This window comes from Macaca mulatta, chromosome 6 (genome assembly GCF_049350105.2).
Source record: "Macaca mulatta isolate MMU2019108-1 chromosome 6, T2T-MMU8v2.0, whole genome shotgun sequence".
NCBI lineage: Eukaryota > Metazoa > Chordata > Mammalia > Primates > Cercopithecidae > Macaca > Macaca mulatta.
The window spans coordinates 158,780,408-158,799,192 of NC_133411.1; the positions used below are offsets into that span (position 1 = coordinate 158,780,408).

Genomic DNA, 18,785 nt, shown 5'->3' on the forward strand with positions numbered 1-18,785 from the left:
TAATGAGGATTGTGGAATACATGTGGATTGGAGAAAGAATAGGCAGGGTGGGCAGGGTGGTGGAGCCGTGCTCTCAGAGACAGACTTGCTGGACACCTTGCTGCCTGCTTGAGGGCAGGGGGCCGGCCGCTTGAGAGGACCTGGGCCTGGTGCCGCCTGTGTAGGCAGGATTTTTGCAAAACGCCAATTAAGACATTTGACCCAAATTTGGATAAAAGCCTTTTTCCTGTGTCAAGTTGAGCTAATAATATACATTTATTCATAATTTATGAGGCCTAGTAAGTGGGAACAATTAAGGAAAAGGTCTGGGGAAAACCTGTTTCTCTTAAGTGTCACATATGCCTCTTTTTGTTCTCCGAGACAGTTTCCGCTCCTCTCAGCCTACCATGAAACACCATTGTTTCATCATTATTATTATCATTTGTTATATTACTCTTAGCTGACATTTATTGAGCAGTTACTAGGCCAGGCTATAACGACATTGCCTCTTTTAATCTTAACATAGAAGGCCCATATTGTTGTTGTCCACGTTGTACAGATGAAGGGACTTGCCCAAAGTCCACAGCTGGTGAATGGGGATCTCGACTCAGTTCTGCCAGGCCCCAGGGCCAACAGAACATCACCAGGCCCTTCTGTTTCTGTGTCAGCCCCCCAACTCAGGCTCTTTCTGAATCTGTAGGGCAGCTTTTCTATTGATGACCGTTAAACTTGGGAGACCAGGGTGAGAAATTGATTGCCTTCTGATTCAGTAGCTCTGGGAGTAGGCCTGAGAATTTATATTATTTCCCACATACCTGGTTTCCAGGTGATTCTAGTGCTGCCCGTCTGAGACTACACTTTGAGAACCACTGATTCAAGCAATGCTGCTATCCGAGTCACCTGTGGCTCCCTTCTCCCCCACTCACTGCTGTTAGGTAGGTTTATGACCTTCTAGATCTTTTCCGGTGTGTTTGCATACATGCTGTGCTACATAGAGAAATATACGGCTTGATTTCTATTTTTTTTTTTACACATGTGGGGTTCTATTTTACATGCTGATATTCTACAACTTTGTTTTTTATTTAATGTGTCTTGGAGAACACACAGATCTTCCTCATTCTTTTCAACAGCACTGTAGTATTTCATGATATGGGTGTTTTGTTTGTTTGTTTTTGTTTTTGTTTTTGTTTTGTTTTGTTTGTTTGTTTTTGGCTTTTTGAGACAGTTTCCATCTGTCACCCAGGCTGGAGTGCAGTGGCATGATCTCAGCTCACTGCAACCTCCGCCTCCCAGACTTAAGCGATTCTCATGCCTCAGTCTCCCAAGTAACTGAGATTACAGGCATGCACCACCACACCTGGCTAATTTGTGTATTTTTAGTAAAGACAGGGTTTCGCCATGTTGGCCAGGCTGGTCTTGAACCCCTGGCCTCGAATGATCTGCCCAGCTTGGTCTCTCAAAGTGTTGGGATTACAGGCATGAGCCACCATGCTCGGCCCATGATACGGGTGTTTTATGACTTTATTTACATATTGTCTACTGATTGGTGTTCCATCATATTATATCATATATGTAATTTTATGTTCATCATATATGTTCCATCATATATTCCATCATATATGTAATTTTAGACATTACATATATTCCTATAAAATCCCTGGGAACATGGATGAGTGTTTCTTCAGAACCTAGTAGTCACACATTAGTGTCAGTCATTATCATTGCTGTTTTTGTTTCATTATTAATATAGAGGCATTGTTAGCTTCAAGAAGTCCACTTATAAGTGGGGACATATGTGTAAAGGATTAGCTCCTCATTTACAGTCTCTAATAAAGTTTTCAACAAAACAGTTCTGGTAAGAGGACAGAGATGTATGTGGGTAGGGCCTTGAGGGATGTAGAGGAGTGCAGAGGGGAGAGCAGCAGGGAAGTTTATACTGTTGGGGCCTAGCTTAGCTACCAGAAGATTCTACCAAGGGGTGGAGCTGATCTTCTCATTTCTTGGTCATTTGGCAAAATCTGGCCTTGGCCACGGATCCAGATTGGCTGCATCATTATTGAGAGGGCCCCTGCTTGGGTCTAGCCAGCCTCAGCTCTGATCCACCTCTTTCCTTCCTGTCTCCTCAGGGTGGAGGGTCCGGGGAGGAGCAACTCTATGCTGACTTTCCAGAACTCGACCTCTCCCAGCTGGATGCCAGCGACTTTGACTCAGCCACCTGCTTTGGGGAGCTGCAGTGGTGCCCAGAGAACTCAGAGACTGAACCCAACCAGTACAGCCCCGATGACTCCGAGCTCTTCCAGGTATGCCCTCTCCAGTCTCCCCTCCTCCCACCCTGTCAGGCCTCTCTGTCCTCAAAATCCCGGCTCTGCCTTGCTCTGCCCTCTCCTGCACTTGCTCATGCCGGGAAGTCCCCTCACCCACCAGAGCTGTTGGGCCCCGGTTTCTTGTGCTGGATCGGCCCCTGATCTGGCGCAGCTCACACGCCTTACTTGGCCCTTTGCTGTTATCACCTCCGGGAAGTAAGGGTGAGATGAACTGCTCTCTAGGCCTCCCGAGCAGAACTAAGCCCCTTTGTGTGCCACAGAGGTCCAGGTCCTCTGTTCCCTACATTATCTCATCCAATCCTCGTCCCCACCCTGCAAGACAGGCTCCAGTATTTTCCCATTTTACAGATAAGGAAAATGAGGCTTGGAAAAGTTAAGTCCTGTGCCTAGGGCAATTAACCTAGTCAGTAGCTGAACTGGACTCAAACCTAGTCTTCTTGCCTCCAGAGCCAGGACTTTATGACCATGATGATACCATAATGAGATGACTGGCATTTATTGAGCAGCTGTTCTGTGGGGGGCTGTCCCTGTTTGTGTATATTAATTCATTTAAATTTCTTAACAACTTTCAGTTGTAAATACAATTATCTCCCTTTTTCAGCTGAAGCCTAGAGGTTCTTTAATAAGAGGCAGTGCCAAGAACCACTATGCATGTGCCTCTCCAGCCCTGGTGCTCCAGCGCCGAGCCTCAGGGGCATGTAATGGCTAGCATTTCCTGTAAGAAGGCCTCTTACGGAATAATATGATGTCTGGGGTTTGCTTCAGAAGAAAGCAAGCTCTGCATGGATTTGCATGTGTGGGTGGGAGTGTGCGGCCTAGAAGGTAATAGATGAAATTAGATTGGCCGTATTTAGCTGGGTGATGGACACATTCAGATTCATGATTCTTTTCTTGGAATTTTCTCCCTCGTAAAGATCAGGGGCAGAAGCCATAGCTCTCTGTGCCTATCTGGCAATATAATAACAATAACAACAATAACATCGCGCATGCTGAACACCAAGGTAGTGTGCTGCAAGCGTCCTTTCCAAGCGTCCTCCTGATGGATTTTATCATCCTTCTAGAAATGTTTACCGAGCCCCCTATGTGTCAGGCACTGTGTTCATCAGAGGACTTTACAGTCTGTAAACATGTGAACAAACAGTAGTCACTTGTGATAAGGGCAAAAAGGAAATAGAGAAGGGACTGTGGACTGAGTGGTCGGGAAAGGCCTCTCTGAGGAAGGGGAGCTATCAGTTGTGTACTCCTAATAATTGGTTTTACAGACAAGGAAAGGGAAGCTCAGGAAGGTTGAGTAACTCGCCCAAGGTCAAACAGCTAGTAAGGATCCAGGCAAAGATTGTAATCTAGGAACCCACACCCCTCACCGCTACACTGAACCCCTTTGCCAACCCAGTGAGGAATTACCAGAACCAAACTGCAGTTTTGGCTCCAACCAGAGACCTCCATTTTCTTGCTTGAACAATGGGGACAACTCCTTTGCCATATTGCACCTTTCCTTTTAGGGGGCCAACTCCAGAAAATGCTTTTAGGTTGCAGAGAACTCATGAGTGAAAGGGGTTTGGATGCTCCCTGAAGACCATCCCCACCAAGACTATATAGGCCCCCCACCTACTCAGATAATGGCCAGACCCACCGGCAAGCCTCTGATGAGGTCCTACTAGTGCTTTTAGGCACAAGTAAGCTTGGTGCGGCCCCAGCCCTGCAAGGAAAACAGTCCTCACAGCTGGCTGAGCTCTGCCCTTCCAGCCCCTCTCCCTTTCATGGGCTGCACACTCCACCAGCTCTCCTGAGATTAGGCTAGCTCTATCCATTGCTCACCGGTGCACCCTCTGTGCATGTGACTGGGGCCTGTCCCCACCCTCTGCTCCCTGCCCATCGGAAACTCTGAATGTGGGCTGTGTCTGCATTGTTCTTTGTTGTATTCCCAGGGCTCTGCACAGTGCCGGGCACTTTGTCAGGGCTTAACAGTCATGCACTGAATGAATCCTTCGACACCCAGCTCTCATGATGCCTCTTCCTAAGGCAGTTGGTCACTTAGTCCCGCTCATGGGCTCCCATCTCTTGCACGCATGTGTGTCCTTCAGACTGCAAGATCCTCGGGGACAAACAACACTTTATTCATCTCTGGGGCCCTTGCACATTGTAAGGACTCAATTCATAGGTGTTGAATGAAGGAACTGATTAAACTGACCCATTCCAAAAACCTTGAGCTGGGATCTAGGAGCCATAGGTTCTAGTCCCCTTTCTGGCACTAACTTGGACAGTTTCTTTATGGGAACAATGGGAATCATGGAGCCTTGCTGCCCGTGCCAAGCTCTGTTAACAATTAAATGGCACCATTGTTACGGAAACAAACTGGGAGAGTGGAGAACAAGCTACAGTTGCAAGGGTTGACACCTCCTCCGGGATGGGAACGTTGCTTCCATTTCTCTGCATGTCCCAGAGTCCTTAGGGATGGGACATGACAGGCCCTTAGTAAATATTTCTAGAGTAAGGCAGGTGTTTGGTTGTTGTGCAACAATTTGCTGTGTGTCCGTGGATGAGTAGCTCCCTTTGTTTGGGCCTCCGTTTCCCCATGTGAGGAATGAGGAAGGAACACGGACAAATCAATCTGTTGAGGCTACAGGAAAAGAGTCACTGGGTCTGGACCTACTCCCAGAAAAATGGGAGGGAGGTAGCCAATTTCCTGGGTTTCTTGAACCTCAATTTAAGCCCCCTGGATAGTAGCGATCTCTGAGTCTTCTTTCTGCCCTGGTGGCCTACATTCTGTTCCGTGACGTTTCTTCAAGCCACTCTAGGTCCTCAAAATGAAGCCTTTTCCCTCAGATTTCTTGAAGGCTCCTTCTCCTCCTGCTTGAGATCAGCTCAGGAAGACTGGGGGTGGGGCTGAGTCTATTAATATCCCTTCCTCAGCTGATTAACTCTCCATTAATTTGCACTCTGTTTCTATGCTGAGCAGGGAGAGCCGAGCTAATGGGCCTGGGGAAGAGGAGAGGGGTGGCGCAGCTCCCTGGGATGGATGGCTGGAGAAAGCAGTGACCAGCGTGGGCAGGGTTGGCTGCTCCTCCTAGTCGGGCTCAGGGCCTCCACCCCCACCTGGCTGTTTCAGTGGAGTGGGGTGGGGAGAGGTGGGGAGAAGGGGAGGACTTTTGCTTTTACCCAACTTGATGGGTACTTCTTGAGGTCTTTGCCATTTTGGACTCATTTCAGCACCATGACCGGCACTCACTAAGTCAGTGTTGGCTTTCTAAGTCCTGGGTTCTAGTCCTTAGTCCTACCCCGACTCACTGTGTGACCTTGAAAGATCTCTTTCCTGGGGCTTTCTTCCTCCCCTGCCACCACGCCCCCCAAAAAATAATGGCAGATAGGTTTCCTTGTGAGTGCCAACTGTGATTGATTGGCAGTTGTCACCTGAAGCCCTGCATCAGGAAAAATGCTGGCATGGAAGGAAGAGGCCGTTAGCAATACAGGGCAGCAGTAGCGTGTGTGCCATGCGTTTGAAATCTCTCTTCTCTACATGGTGCCTGAGAGCCCTTCCAGCTCTGACATTTGTAATAATTCACAATATCTCTGGCCGTTGGTACTATCCCTGGGAAAGAGTGAGAATTCTCAGTTCACGCAGTGCTGATGATGTCATCTCTGAATGACTTCCCTCTAGAATCTGGTCTTTGAGACACTGAACTTAGCCTCCCACCATTGTTCATTGTTTGGTTCATTCATTCTTTCATTCAGTAAATCTGCCGTGGTGCCTCCCATGTCCCAGGCATTGAGCTTAGGGGCCTAAGCACTCTACAAAGCACTCTCATTACTGCTTCCAGACTTGGCCTTCTGGGAGCCCAGGGAGGGAGGCTGGCCAGGGATCATGTCTTCCCATTTCACAGGGAAAGGAGCAAGGCATAGAGGAGGGAAACGACTTGCCTAAGATCACCGTTTGATGGCAGAACCCCAAGAGTGGTCACTGAGCTCCAGGTTCTAGGATCTTAACTCCCCATCAAGCTGGACAGATGGTTCTGAGCTGGACAGGGTTGGGAGTCTGGCCTGAGGGTTGAAGGAGACTTGTGGATAGGGTGGGGAGCAGCCAGTGAGCCCCCCTGCGTAGTCCTCAGGCCCTGATCTACCCTCGGGCCTCCGTCCCCAGGGCTTGGGTCAGGCCCAACCAAAATCTTCTTTTGACCTTTCTTTTATTCTTAGCTCTGTTCTAAAAATTACAAACGTGTTTGTTCTCTCCCCGTGTTCCCCCTTCGAACTTCTCAGCTGCTGCTCCGGCTGTAAGGCCTGGAACAGATTTAGTGCAGCCAAAAGGCCGTCACGAGATGTGTATTTCAGATGAACTTCCTGCAGAAAGGATAAACAGCCTGACCTGGGATGGGAAAGAGTGCTGGAGGAGGCGTCATGTGACAGAATGTGCCTGCTGCCAGAACAGCCCAGGGACCAGGCCTTACTAAATGAGGCACTCGGTGTCTCACCTAGAAACCACATGCTCTCGGCACCAGGCCTCTGGGCATGGGGGCCTGTGGGCTGGGGGTGTGCACGCTGACCCTCCTTATGGTTCATCTGTGCGTGGGGCACTCTTGCTGTCCAAGTCCTGGCTCTGGATGTTATTTGCTACGTGAGCCCTGACAAGTTGCTGAGCCTCCAGGAGCCTCTGTGTCTTCAACTGCAAAAAGGAGATCAGAATCGTGCGCCCCTGGGCGAGGTTGCTGTGAGGCCTCCCTGAGCTTGACAGAGCCTTTCTACTCTCTTCAGCCAAGTGCTGTGCCCCTGGCCTTTGATTGGGGTTTCCCTTTTCCTGGGTCTCCCCTCCTTAACACTTTACCTGGCTCGTGTCTTTCAAGCCTACTTTTAAGTATCAGCTGCTCAGAGAAGGCATCTGGGACCACCCTGAAGAGCCTGTAAGTCCTCGCCACATTCTTTTTCTCCATCATGGCTTCCTTTTATTTTCTTCTAGCCTTTCTCACGCTCTGGAATGATCTTGTTTGTTAGTTTCACCCCGTCCTCTACTGGAGGGTAAGCTCCATGGGAGCCGGGCATGTCAGTCTCTGCGTGCTGTTTATCACCATCGTCCAGCATGAAGCCAGGCACAGAGTAGCCACCGGGAAAGGGAGGGAAGGGAGAAAAGAGTGCAGGGGGCAGTTACTACCATCACCACCACCATCATCATCATCGTCCTGGCAGAAATCGTGTAACAGTAGCAGCACTAGCAGTGGTAGTGGTAGCAGTTACAGTCATCACAGTAGCAAGTGCTTATTTTGTGCCAGGCACCATTTTCTAAGCATCTTACCTAAGTTTACTCATCTAGTCCTCAGATGTAACCTTAGGAAATGTGTGCTGTGTGTTATCCCACTTGATAGATCAGAAAACTAACTTGCCTAAGGGCCCAGAGTTGCTAAGTATGGGACCTGGGGTCCAGTCCCAGCTCCAGAGCCTGAGTGTCTAATCACCATACTTACTACTTCCTCAGGAGTGAATGAGGAGAGTAAGCTCTGGGAACCTGCAGAGAAATGATAGCTGCCTCGTCACTGCTGTGGTTATTATTGTCATAGTTGAACCCTGAAGCTTCTGGCCTTCACACTGCCTGGACCCCAGGGTCTGAGGGGCTGCAACAGGTTGCTGCTACCAGTGTGGTAGGCCAGCCTCTGTCCTTGGTCGGGGAGGCAGGTGTCGCTCAGGTGGACAACTTTGTGCCCAGGTCACATACTGATAAGCAGCAGAGCCAAAAGTGGGACTCCCAGGCAGGGCCCTTTCCATTATCACCTGCTGTCTGTTCATAAAATTCTGGGATTCTTGGAGTCAATAACACATTTATTGGGCATCTGCTATGCCAGGAATACTGAGCAGCTCTGCTGGGGGTGGGGGGCGGCTGAGGGGAAGGTATGGCAGGAGGGTGATGGTGGGCCAACCGGCTGGGCAGAGCTGGTGTCCACCGTGGAGAATGAGTCTAAGGTGGTGACTAACCATCTCCCCATCTGCCTTTCTGGTCCTCCCGCCCTCCTCACTCCAGATTGACAGTGAGAACGAGGCCCTCCTGGCAGAGCTCACCAAGACCCTGGATGACATCCCTGAAGATGACGTGGGTCTGGCTGCCTTCCCAGCCCTGGATGGTGGAGACGCTCTATCATGCACCTCAGCTTCGCCTGCCCCCTCATCTGCGCCCCCTAGCCCTGTCCCAGAGAAGCCCTCGGCCCCAGCCCCTGAGGTGGATGAGCTCTCACTGGTGAGAACCTACTTATAGCAGAAGTGATGGTTGCAGCCTGGGATTAGGTTTCTGGTTCAGGGCATGGGTTGCAGAGCAATCCACTCCAGCCCTGCAGGGGACTCTATGCATCACTGGCAATATTGATCACCGCAGAGAGCCTGGGCTGAAGGTGTGAGGCCCCCTGGGCTTAACCTTTCCCACCTAGACAGAGGAACTAACGACAGAGGCGTCACCTGTATTCTCTACGCTCTTTGGTACTTTAGGGATTGACCTAGTTATGTGTTAAATCCTTGAAATTGCTGCAAAACATTTTCCTGCAGATTGCACACACATGGTAAAAATCCAGATAGTAGAAGTGGACAGTTAAAAGCAAAACCTCCTTAGGCCTCTCTCTGTTGCTTGTTCCTGTCCCAGAGGTAACCATGGTTACTGATCTGTTATGTGACTTTCCTCTTCTACCTTTTAAAAGATTTTACTACAAAAGGGAGTCTACATTAGACAGGGCTCTGCACCTTGCTTTCACGGTTAACTGTGTGTCTTGGAAGCTCTTCCAGATGAGCATGTAGAGCTCTGTTGCATTCTTTGTGTTGGCTGTGTTATGTTCCTTGGTAGGGATGGGCTGGTTCCCCTGTTGGGTATTTGTGTTGTTTCAACTTCTTCCTCATTACAAGCAGTGGCGCAGTAACTGTTCCTACACAGGCCTTTGTGACATGTAAGTGGACAGATTCTTAGAAATGAAATTCCTGGGTCTATGGATCTGTGATTTTCCAGTTTAAGCAGATACTTCCAGATTGCCCTCCAAAGAGGTTGGACTGGTTTACACTTCCACTAGCAGAAGTTAAATGCTGTGTGACTATGTGTATGGAATGTGGAAAGGTGCACATGGAATAGCAGCTTTCTAGGGAGAAGATCAGATTTTATCAGATTTTCAAAGGAGTCTGGAACTCAGAAGTTACTGGAAGCAGTTGCTCTTAATCCAGGCTGAGAGCGCCCAAAGCTGAGCTGTCCTAGAGTGTGAAGTCCAGCTTTGCTCAGCCTGTCTTGGTCCCCTCCCTTGGGACTGTAGCTCTTGGAGGCTGGCAGGACTCAGCTAGAAAATCAGAGCCTGTTTGAGCCGGGAGAGTTCTTAGGTTATGGAGAGTTTGAGCTAGAAAGGCCCTTGGTGACCCTCAAGCCCAATTCTGGGAAAATTGTGGCCCAGAGTGGGGAAGGTATCTCCACTGGTCACACAGCAAGTCAGTGTGCCAGGAAAGACTAGAACTCAGGTATTCACTCCTAGTCTAGGACCCTTTCCGTTCCTTCCCACTGCCTTCAAGTTCCCCAAAGCAGTGTGAAGCGCCCACCATGCCAGGCACAGAATATGTTCAGTCCCACATTATGGCTCCTGCCGAGAGGGGGTTCTGCTTCCTCTCAGACTGGAATCAAAGCGCCTAGGTTTGAATCCCAGCCCTGCCATTTAGTACTTGTATGTTCCTTAGGCACTTATCCTGAACCTCTCTAAGCCTCAGCTGCCTGATCTATAAAGTGGGGTTAATAATAGTGCCTATGTCAAAGGCTATTAGGAGGATTACAGCAGATAATACACATGAAGCACTTAGAACAGTACCTGGCACATAGAATTGCTCAGTAAATATGAACTAATACTTCTGGTGCAACCATGAGTGTTAACAAGCATTCTAGTGCCATTTCTGCATGGGGCCTTTGGAGAGGGACCAAACCTTAAAGAGGCAAAGTGCGACCCCTGCTGGTCAAAGGTTGTTTCCCACCCATGCCTTAGATTACCTTCATTCCCTACACGCTTATTGAGTGCCTCTGTTTCAGCCATCGTGCGAGGCACACAGGAAACAGACTTGCTGTCTAGACTCCCTGCGTACCGACAGACACCTGAAAGGCCCTGAGGGGTCGGGCACAGTGGCTCATACCTGTAATCCCAACACTTTGGGAGGCTGAGTGGGAGGATCCCTTGAAGCCAGGAGTTTGAGACCAGCCTTGGCAACATAGGAAGATCCAGCTCTATGATTTTTGGGTTTTTTTATTTAATTAGTCCAGTATGGTGGCATGTGCCTGTAGTCCCAGCTACTCTGGAGGCTGCGGTAGGAGGATTGCCTAAACCCAGGAGTGTGAGGCCACAGTGAGCTAGGATCATGGTACTGCATTCGAGCCTGGGTGACAGAGCAAGACCCCATCGCTTTCAAAGACAAAAAGCAAACAAAACAAAAAGGCCCTGAGAAGTCATCTGGACCTTAGGTCGGGCCATGGATCCCAGAGAGTCCACCAATAGACTTGTAAGGACCCGTGGACCTCTGTGTGTCTGTGTGATTTTCTGAGGTCAGCAACTTCTGTCATATTCTTAGAGTCAAAAAAAGAGGTTTTAATCCAGCCATGTAGTCTCCCTGCCCCTGCTCATTATAGCAATGGAGGAATCAAGGCTCTCACAGTGCACGGGGCCTGAGCCAGGCTAGAATGAGGTCTCTTTCCCCCAGTCCCAGGATCCTTTCCCATCGAAAAGTCACAAACGTGTGGGTGCTGGTTCGGGGTGTAGCTGAGGTGGCCAGGATCCTGTGGCTCCTCAAGAGTGTGGAGTGGCCTTTTCTCTGGCTCCTGGGCCTTTGGCATTCCTTGTTGGAGTGACTTGGGGTGGAATGTCCCTCAGGAAAACTCTCCGTGCGGTACTAAAATCTCATGATCTTTCTCAGTTTGCTCTCAAGCTTGGCTAGGATCTCCGGTGGAAAATCCAAATGTATTCAACTTTCTGCTCTCTCAGCTCAGGTACACTGTGTACCTGCCCTCAGGGTGCAGAAGCACAAGAGCTTTTACAATTTTTATAGAAAAAAAAAAGCCGAACAAGCTTAAGTGTAGTCTTCCACTTGTGTAAAAACAACAGGATAGGGCCAGGCACAGTGGCTCACTCCTGTAATCCCAGCACTTTGGGGGGCCGAGGCGATCGCTTAAAGTCACTAGTTTGAGACCAGCCTGGCCAACATGGTAAAACCCCATCTCTACTGAAAATACAAAAATTAGCTGGGTGTGGTGGCAGGCACCTGTAATCCCAGCTACTTGGGAGGCTGAGGCAGGAGAATCGCTTGAACCCGGGAGGTGGAGGTTGCAGTGAGCCGAGATCCTGCCACTGCACTCCAGCCTGGGTGACAGAGACTGCATCTCAAAAAAAACAAACAAAACAACAGGGTGGGTTGGAGGTAATGACTACATATATATTCTTGTATAATGAAAGCCCGCCTCATGATAGGTTCACCGGAAAGTAGTTAGTGGAGTTGCCTCTAGGAGGGAGAAAGGGACTTTGGGCAAGAGAGAGACTTGCTTTTAATTGTCTGCCCTTTAGTATTTGCAATGTGTCTTTTTTTTTTTTTTTTTTTTTTTTACCATTTACAAGTATTACCTTACTTAAGAAATTAATTTTTACAGGTATACGAATAAACAAAAATAACAAAAGGGAAATCAGCTAGAATCCCACACCAGAGAATCATTTTGGTACCTAACCTTCCAGATTGTGTGTGTGCGTGTGTGCACTTAGAATGTCCCAATAAAACTGTATCATAATATTTTAACAGTAGAATAGACAGACATTACCCAAGACCTGCTTGAGTTTTTCAAAGTCATAGCTCTTCCCTGGGGTTATTAACTCTGAAAAGGAATTGTATGTTATTAGGATACTTATGTGTGTTCGGGATTGTTAGACAATCTGCCATCTGCACCTAGTATCTTGGGGTCATCATCTCAGGTCATGGAATGCCCACCCCATGTTCTCCCTGTGGTCCTGTGATGCCCAAGGTCAGTCCTGAGGGGCTGGCCATGCAGTCCATGTCCTCTGGCTCAGCCCCGGCTCCTGTCCTCTCTGCTTTTCCCTCAGCTGCAGAAGCTCCTCCTGGCCACATCCTACCCAACGTCAAGCTCTGACACCCAGAAGGAAGGGAGCGCCTGGCGCCAGGCAGGCCTCAGATCTAAAAGTCAACGGCCTTGTGTCAAGGTATTTCTTCACATGCCCCCAAATCTGCCCCCAGGCGTCTGTTGGGGCTGCAGCCTTCAGCTGTGGTGGAGGATAGTGAGTTCAATCAACTTCTAGTATCTCTTCCCGCTCCTCCCACAGCCTTTGTAGCTGGTGTCCTGGGCACTGCCTCTGGAGATCCAGCTAGGTTAGGGTTCTAGAAGGAGCCCTGGACGTTCTCACACTTCAGTGTTCCAGACACTGGTAGATGTTAACTCAGGTTAGAGAAAGGATGAGGAAAGTGTGGCCAGCCTTCAGAGGACTAAGTGACAGACCAAAACACAAGATTGCGCTGGTTGTGGAGGCCACAGTAAGTAGTTTGGATTTTTTTAACCCCCCTCAGGGAGCCATTGGAGAGTTTAAAGCTCTGTCATAGATATCCAGGGTCAAAGAACATCCCTTTTCCTCCTTGAGCCCCATCTTCCAAGCCTAACAAGGAGAGGTGTAACAGGTGGCTTTCAAGCGGTCCTGTCCTCAAAGGCTACACACAACCCCTCCTCTTCCTGGTCCTGGACCCTCTTTCTGGGAACTGTTGCATACAATCCTTGATCCTCAGAGGCAGAATCAGGTCCCTCTCAGACAGCAGCTCAGTGTAGGAGCCTCTCCCTTGCTGGGGCTTCGCTGGGGAATGAGTCCCTTTGCTCCCTCCCTACTTGTCCTGGCTGGCCCTCCTGAAACGAAGGTCTACCCTCTCATGCCTCATTCTGTTGAAGGAGCAGTAGCCACACCCCATTGTGAGCCAGCTCTTTGCTCTCTGGGAGCCTAGGAACTTCCCCAGAGAAGTGAGATGCATCTGACAGCCATTGCTAGAAAGTTCCAGCACAACAATGAGTCACACTGGGGGGAATTAAGACTGGAGAGAGGTTGACTGGTGCGAGTGCAGAGGACCTCAGACATCCAGCCATGGAGCCTCCCCTTTATCCTGTGGGCACTAGGAGCTACCGAATTTTTTGTTTTTTTTAAACTTTATTGAGGTGTAATTTACATACATAAAAGCCACCTATTGTAAAAGTACAATTCTATGACTTTTAGTAAACTTACACCCATGCAGTTATGACCATTATCCAGTTTTAGAACATATCCATCATTCAGGCTGGGCGCGGTGGCTCACTCCTGTAATCCCAGCACTTTGGGAGGCTGAGGCGGGCGGATCACTTGAGCTCAGGAGTTTGAGACCAGCCTGGCCAACATGGTGAAACCTTGTCTCTACTAAAAAATACAAAAAATTACCCGGGTGTGGTGGTTCATGCCTGTAATCCCAGCTACTTGGGAGGCTGAGGCAAGAGAATGGCTTGAACCTGGGAAGCAGAGGTTGCAGTGAGCCGAGATAGATGAATCCCCCAGTGCTAATTTGCAGTGAGTGCTTCCTATACCCAGCCCCAGGCTACCATGAATCTACTGCCCGGCTCTTGGCCGAAGGGTTCGGAGCAGGGGGGTGGAGTGGTCAGAGTGGAGCTTTGCCAGTGAATCTGGAAGGGTCTGCAGGGGCGAAATTCCATGGCTGGGAGAGCTGTTAGGAAGCTGGTCATTCCTTCATTCCTCATCCACTGAGCACGGCCAGGTGCCCGAGTCTGTGTGGGAGGCTGGGGACGGAATGAAGGAAACCTGGCTGTTCCTATGATCCAGGTGAGACACAGTGGGCTGGCCAGTGGCCATGTGGATGAGACACACTGGAGGAGTGTTTGGGCCTCCTTCCTCACTCTGGCCTCTCTCCCTCTCTAGGTGGACAGCACCCAAGACAAGAAGGCTCCCATGACGCAGTCTCAGAGCCGGAGTTGTACAGAACTACATAAGCACCTCACCTCAGCACAGTCCTGCCTGCAGGATAGGGGTCTGCAGTCACCACGCCTCCAGAGCCCCCGGCTCCCTGCCAAGGAGGACGAGGAGCCGGGTGAGGACTGCCCGAGCCCCCAGCCAGCTCCAGCCTCTCCCCAGGACTCCCTAGCTCTGGGCAGGGCAGACCCCGGTGCCCCGGTTTCCCAGGAAGACATGCAGGCGATGGTGCAACTCATTCGCTACATGCACACCTACTGCCTCCCCCAGAGGAAGCTGCCCCCACAGGCCCCTGAGCCACTCCCCAAGACCTGCAGCAACCCCTCCCAGCAGGTCAGATCCCGGCCCTGGTCCCGGCACCCCTCCAAAGCCTCCTGGGCTGAGTTCTCCATTTTGAGGGAACTTCTGGCTCAAGACGTGCTCTGTGATGTCAGCAAACCCTACCGTCTGGCCACGCCTGTCTATGCCTCCCTCACACCTCGGTCAAGGCCCAGGCCCCCGAAAGACAGCCAGGCCTCCCCTGGTCACCCATCCTCGGTGGAGGAGGTGAGGATCGCAGCTTCACCCAAGAGTACCGGGCCCAGACCAAGCCTGCGCCCACTGCGGCTAGAGGTGCAAGGGGAGGTCCACCAGCCTGCCAGGCTGCAGCAGGAGGAGGAGGAAGACGAGGAAGAAGAGGAGGAGGAAGAGGAAGAAGAAAAAGAGGAGGAGGAGGAGTGGGGCAGGAAAAGGCCAGGCCGAGGCCTGCCATGGACGAAGCTGGGGAGGAAGCTGGAGAGCTCTGTGTGCCCTGTGCGGCGTTCTCGGAGACTGAACCCTGAGCTGGGCCCCTGGCTGACATTTGCAGATGAGCCGCTGGTCCCCTCGGAGCCCCAAGGTGCTCTGCCCTCACTGTGCCTGGCTCCCAAGGCCTATGACATAGAGCGGGAGCTGGGCAGCCCCACGGACGAGGACAGTGGCCAAGACCAGCAGCTCCTACGGGGACCCCAGATCCCTGCCCTGGAGAGCCCCTGTGAGAGTGGGTGTGGGGACACGGATGAGGACCCCAGCTGCCCGCAGCTCCCTCCCAGAGGTAGTCTGAGTTGGTGGTCTGCGAAGAGGGGGCAGGGATGGGGTGCAGCATGCCCCTCTGCACTGGGAGCCAGGAGCCCTGTGTTCAAGTCCCTGTCCCCCAACAAAGTGTTATGTGGGGTTGGACAAGTCCCTTCCCGTCCCTGGCTTTCAGCTTTTCTTTGGGCTAGTTGGAGCAGATCTTCAGAAGAACACCCATGCATCTGAGTTTTTCATCTTGCATGGGCAAGGTGCCACTTAACGAATTAAGCAGGCAGTCAAAAAGTAAACAGAAAAGGAGGATAATTACAAATTGCAATAGGTACTGTAAAGAAGATTCACTGGGGATGATGTGACAGAAGCATAAGGCTATATACATTCAGCTCCACAATGCAGCTAGGGTCTTAAATGCTGCTAATAACTGTAATGATAACAACAGTTAGCCACTGTGTACTTACCGTGCTGGCACTGGCCTCGGACTAACAGATTGTCCCTATTGAGTCCTCACAAGAAGCCTCTCTGATAGGGACTGTCATTGTCTCCATTTTATGATACAGAAACTCAGGCACAGAGCTACTTAATGATGAGCCCTGTGCAGGGCTGTCTGTCCAGAGCCCACAGCAGTGAGGCTTGGAGTCAAGTTCTTCCTCACTGTGCTACATGTTTAGCCAGAAGGGGTCACCCTTGCACCTGTTTGTACTTTCTGCAAAATCCAAGTAGATCCCCCAGCTGAGACCTGGGATGAAAGGTGGATTTGAGTTGTTCTGCCCTTCTCTAAAAGTGACAGAGGTATTTGGTCACCTGCCCAAAGGGCAGCTCTGCTTGGCACCAGTGGAGGCCTGGGGTCTCCTCCAGAGGGGGAACATCTGCTAGCAATACCATGTTGGGGAATCTTATTTTTCTTTGTCTTCTTTTCAGACTCTCCCAGGTGCCTCATGCTGACCTTGTCACAAAGGTAGATTTTTAAAAATTATTGGTGTATTATTCCATGAGATTTTGTCTTGTTGGATATTTGTGTTGGTGGTGATGGGGGCGTTCATCAGCCCCCATGCCTGGTCCTGGTCCCACACCCTGTGCCCTGATTGTCATCTGGGACCCTCAGGAGCTGGGCTCCTTTAGAAGGGAGTTGGTTTTTAGAAACTAACTTTTGCAGGCCAGAGGAAAGTCCTCAGGCCATTTCATAACCTGTCCTCTTGGGGACCCTGAAAAGAGTTCTTTTCTGACAGTGCCCTGTGACTTTCAGCAAGTCCCTTCCTCCTTCTGGGCCTCAGTTGCTCCCTCTATAAAATAAGGAGGCTGACAACACTTGTTCTCTATTTACCCTCCAGTGAACCTTGCCTGTGTCTCCTAAAAGAGCTGTGCAGCTTGAATTCCTCTAACAGCCGGGATGGGGGTTCCCCCAGAGCAAATGCACCTCAGGCTCCATTTCCATGGGCAGCAGAGCCAGGGCCTGTCACAGCACTCGATGTGACCCTTTCGTGGGTGGGGAGGTGGATGCCTGATGCTGACTTGCTTCTTTCCTTTCTGTCCTCCCTGCCTCCACCAGCGACCCAACTTTTGGCAAGAAGAGCTTTGAGCAGACCTTGACAGTGGAGCTCTGTGGCACGGCAGGTGAGCCAGGGGGCTTCCACTGGCAGGTGCCTTCAGGAAAACACCCGTACATCTCTGAGTTTTTCATCATGCACGGGCAAGGTGCCACGTAATGAACAATGCACAAGATGCCTGCCTTCATGGGGCTTATGTTATAGGCAGTCAAAAAACAAACAAAAAAGGAAGATCGTTACAAATTGCAATAGATACCATAAAGAAGACTCACTGGGAATGAACCAGGATTACAGGCATGAGCCACCGCGCCCAGCCCCGGTGGGCAGTTTTACCTGCGGTGCCTGCCCCCTGTCCGTCATGGGAAACGCCAGAGGCATATGAGAGGTATAGTTGGGAGGGTTTGTTGAATGATTGGATGTAGATCAGGAAGAGGTATTTGGAAGATTGGGAGGTTCCAGCTGCCATTAGTAGGTCACAGAAGGGATGGCAAATGGATTTCATCACATGCCAACTCCAAAGAATTGAAGGATTCCCAGGCTACCTCCAGGCTCAGCCAGCAGTGCAGTGATCAGTTAGTGATGCCTGCCATCCACTGGGTTGGGGGAGTAAGGGCACTTGGCCATTTTATTGCCATCCCAAACTAGGGTCTTTTTAAAATTTTATTTTATTTTATTTTTTCGAGACATAGTCTCACTATGTTGCCCAGGCTGGAGTGCAGTGGCACAGTCTTGACTCACTGCAACTTCCTGCTCCTGGGTTCAAGCAATTCTCATGTCTCAGCCTCCAAAGTAGCTGGGATTATAGGCATGTACCAACAAGCCTGGTTAATTTTTTTGTGTTTTTAGTAGAGACATGATATCGCCATGTTGGCCAGGCTGGTCTTGAGCTCCTGGATTCAAGTGATCCACTCACCTCGCCCTCCCAAAATGTTGGGATTATAGGTGTGAGCTACCATGCTTGGCCCCAAACTTAGGGTCTCAGTGTCCCTTGGAGAAGTGATCTGTCTTTATCTTACCTTTCTCCTCTTGCTTGGGCAGGACTCACCCCACCCACCACACCACCGTACAAGCCCACAGAGGAGGATCCCTTCAAGCCGGACATCAAGCACAGCCTGGGCAAAGAAATAGCTCTCAACCTCCCCTCCCCTGAGGGCCTGTCACTCAAGGCCACCCCAGGGGCTGCCCATAAGCTGCCAAAGAAGCACCCGGAGCGGAGTGAGCTCCTGTCCCACCTGCGACATGCCACGGCCCAGCCAGCCTCCCAGGCTGGCCAGAAGCGTCCCTTCTCCTGTTCCTTTGGAGACCATGACTACTGCCAGGTGCTCCGACCAGAGGGCATCCTGCAAAGGAAGGTGCTGAGGTCCTGGGAGCTGTCTGGGGTTCACCTTGAGGACTGGCCCCAGCAGGGTGCCCCTCGGGCTGAGGCGCAGTCCCCTGGCAGGGAGGAAGACAGAAGCTGTGGTGCTGGCGCCCCACCCAAGGACAGCATGCTGCTGAGAGACCATGAGATCCGAGCCAGCCTCACCAAACACTTTGGGCTGCTGGAGACCGCCCTGGAGGAGGAAGAACTGGCCTCCTGCAAGAGCCCAGAGTATGACACTGTCTTTGAAGACAGCAGCAGCAGCAGTGGCGAGAGCAGCTTCCTCCCAGAGGAGGAAGAGGAAGAAGGGGAGGAGGAGGAGGAGGACAATGAAGAAGAGGACTCAGGGGTTAGCCCCACTTGCTCTGACCACTGCCCCTACCAGAGCCCACCAAGCAAGGCCAGCCGGCAGCTCTGTTCCCGCAGCCGCTCAAGCTCTGGCTCCTCATCCTGCCACTCCTGGTCACCAGCCACTCGGAGGAACTTCAGGTATGAACAGGGGGCCGCAGGAGAGGCAGCGGGCAGTGGAGGACCCCAGTTCCCAGGGAACCAGGAG

At 50.9% G+C, this 18,785-nt stretch overlaps 1 protein-coding gene across 9 annotated transcripts in view; it reads left to right on the forward strand.

Moving 5' to 3' along the window:
- The window catches only part of PPARGC1B (PPARG coactivator 1 beta), a 145,168-nt gene that overhangs the window by 87,565 nt on the left and 38,818 nt on the right, over positions 1-18,785 (forward strand). For 4 of the 9 annotated variants that reach the window (XR_003730590.2, XM_077937329.1, XM_077937328.1 and 1 more), the window contains exons 2-8: positions 2,106-2,279; positions 8,305-8,517; positions 12,368-12,484; positions 14,225-15,347; positions 16,244-16,280; positions 16,872-16,936; positions 17,908-18,718. Coding sequence is in view for 7 of the 9 variants with exons in the window: in XM_077937329.1 (XP_077793455.1) it covers positions 2,106-2,279; positions 8,305-8,517; positions 12,368-12,484; positions 14,225-15,347; positions 16,244-16,280; positions 16,872-16,936; positions 17,908-18,718 (2,540 nt within the window). In the remaining 2 variants the exon portion in view is untranslated. The remainder of the gene's footprint in view (positions 1-2,105; positions 2,280-8,304; positions 8,518-12,367; positions 12,485-14,224; positions 15,348-16,243; positions 16,281-16,871; positions 16,937-17,907; positions 18,719-18,785) is intronic. The other 5 variants (XR_013394951.1, XM_077937330.1, XM_015141223.3 and 2 more) reach the window with 3 other exon arrangements.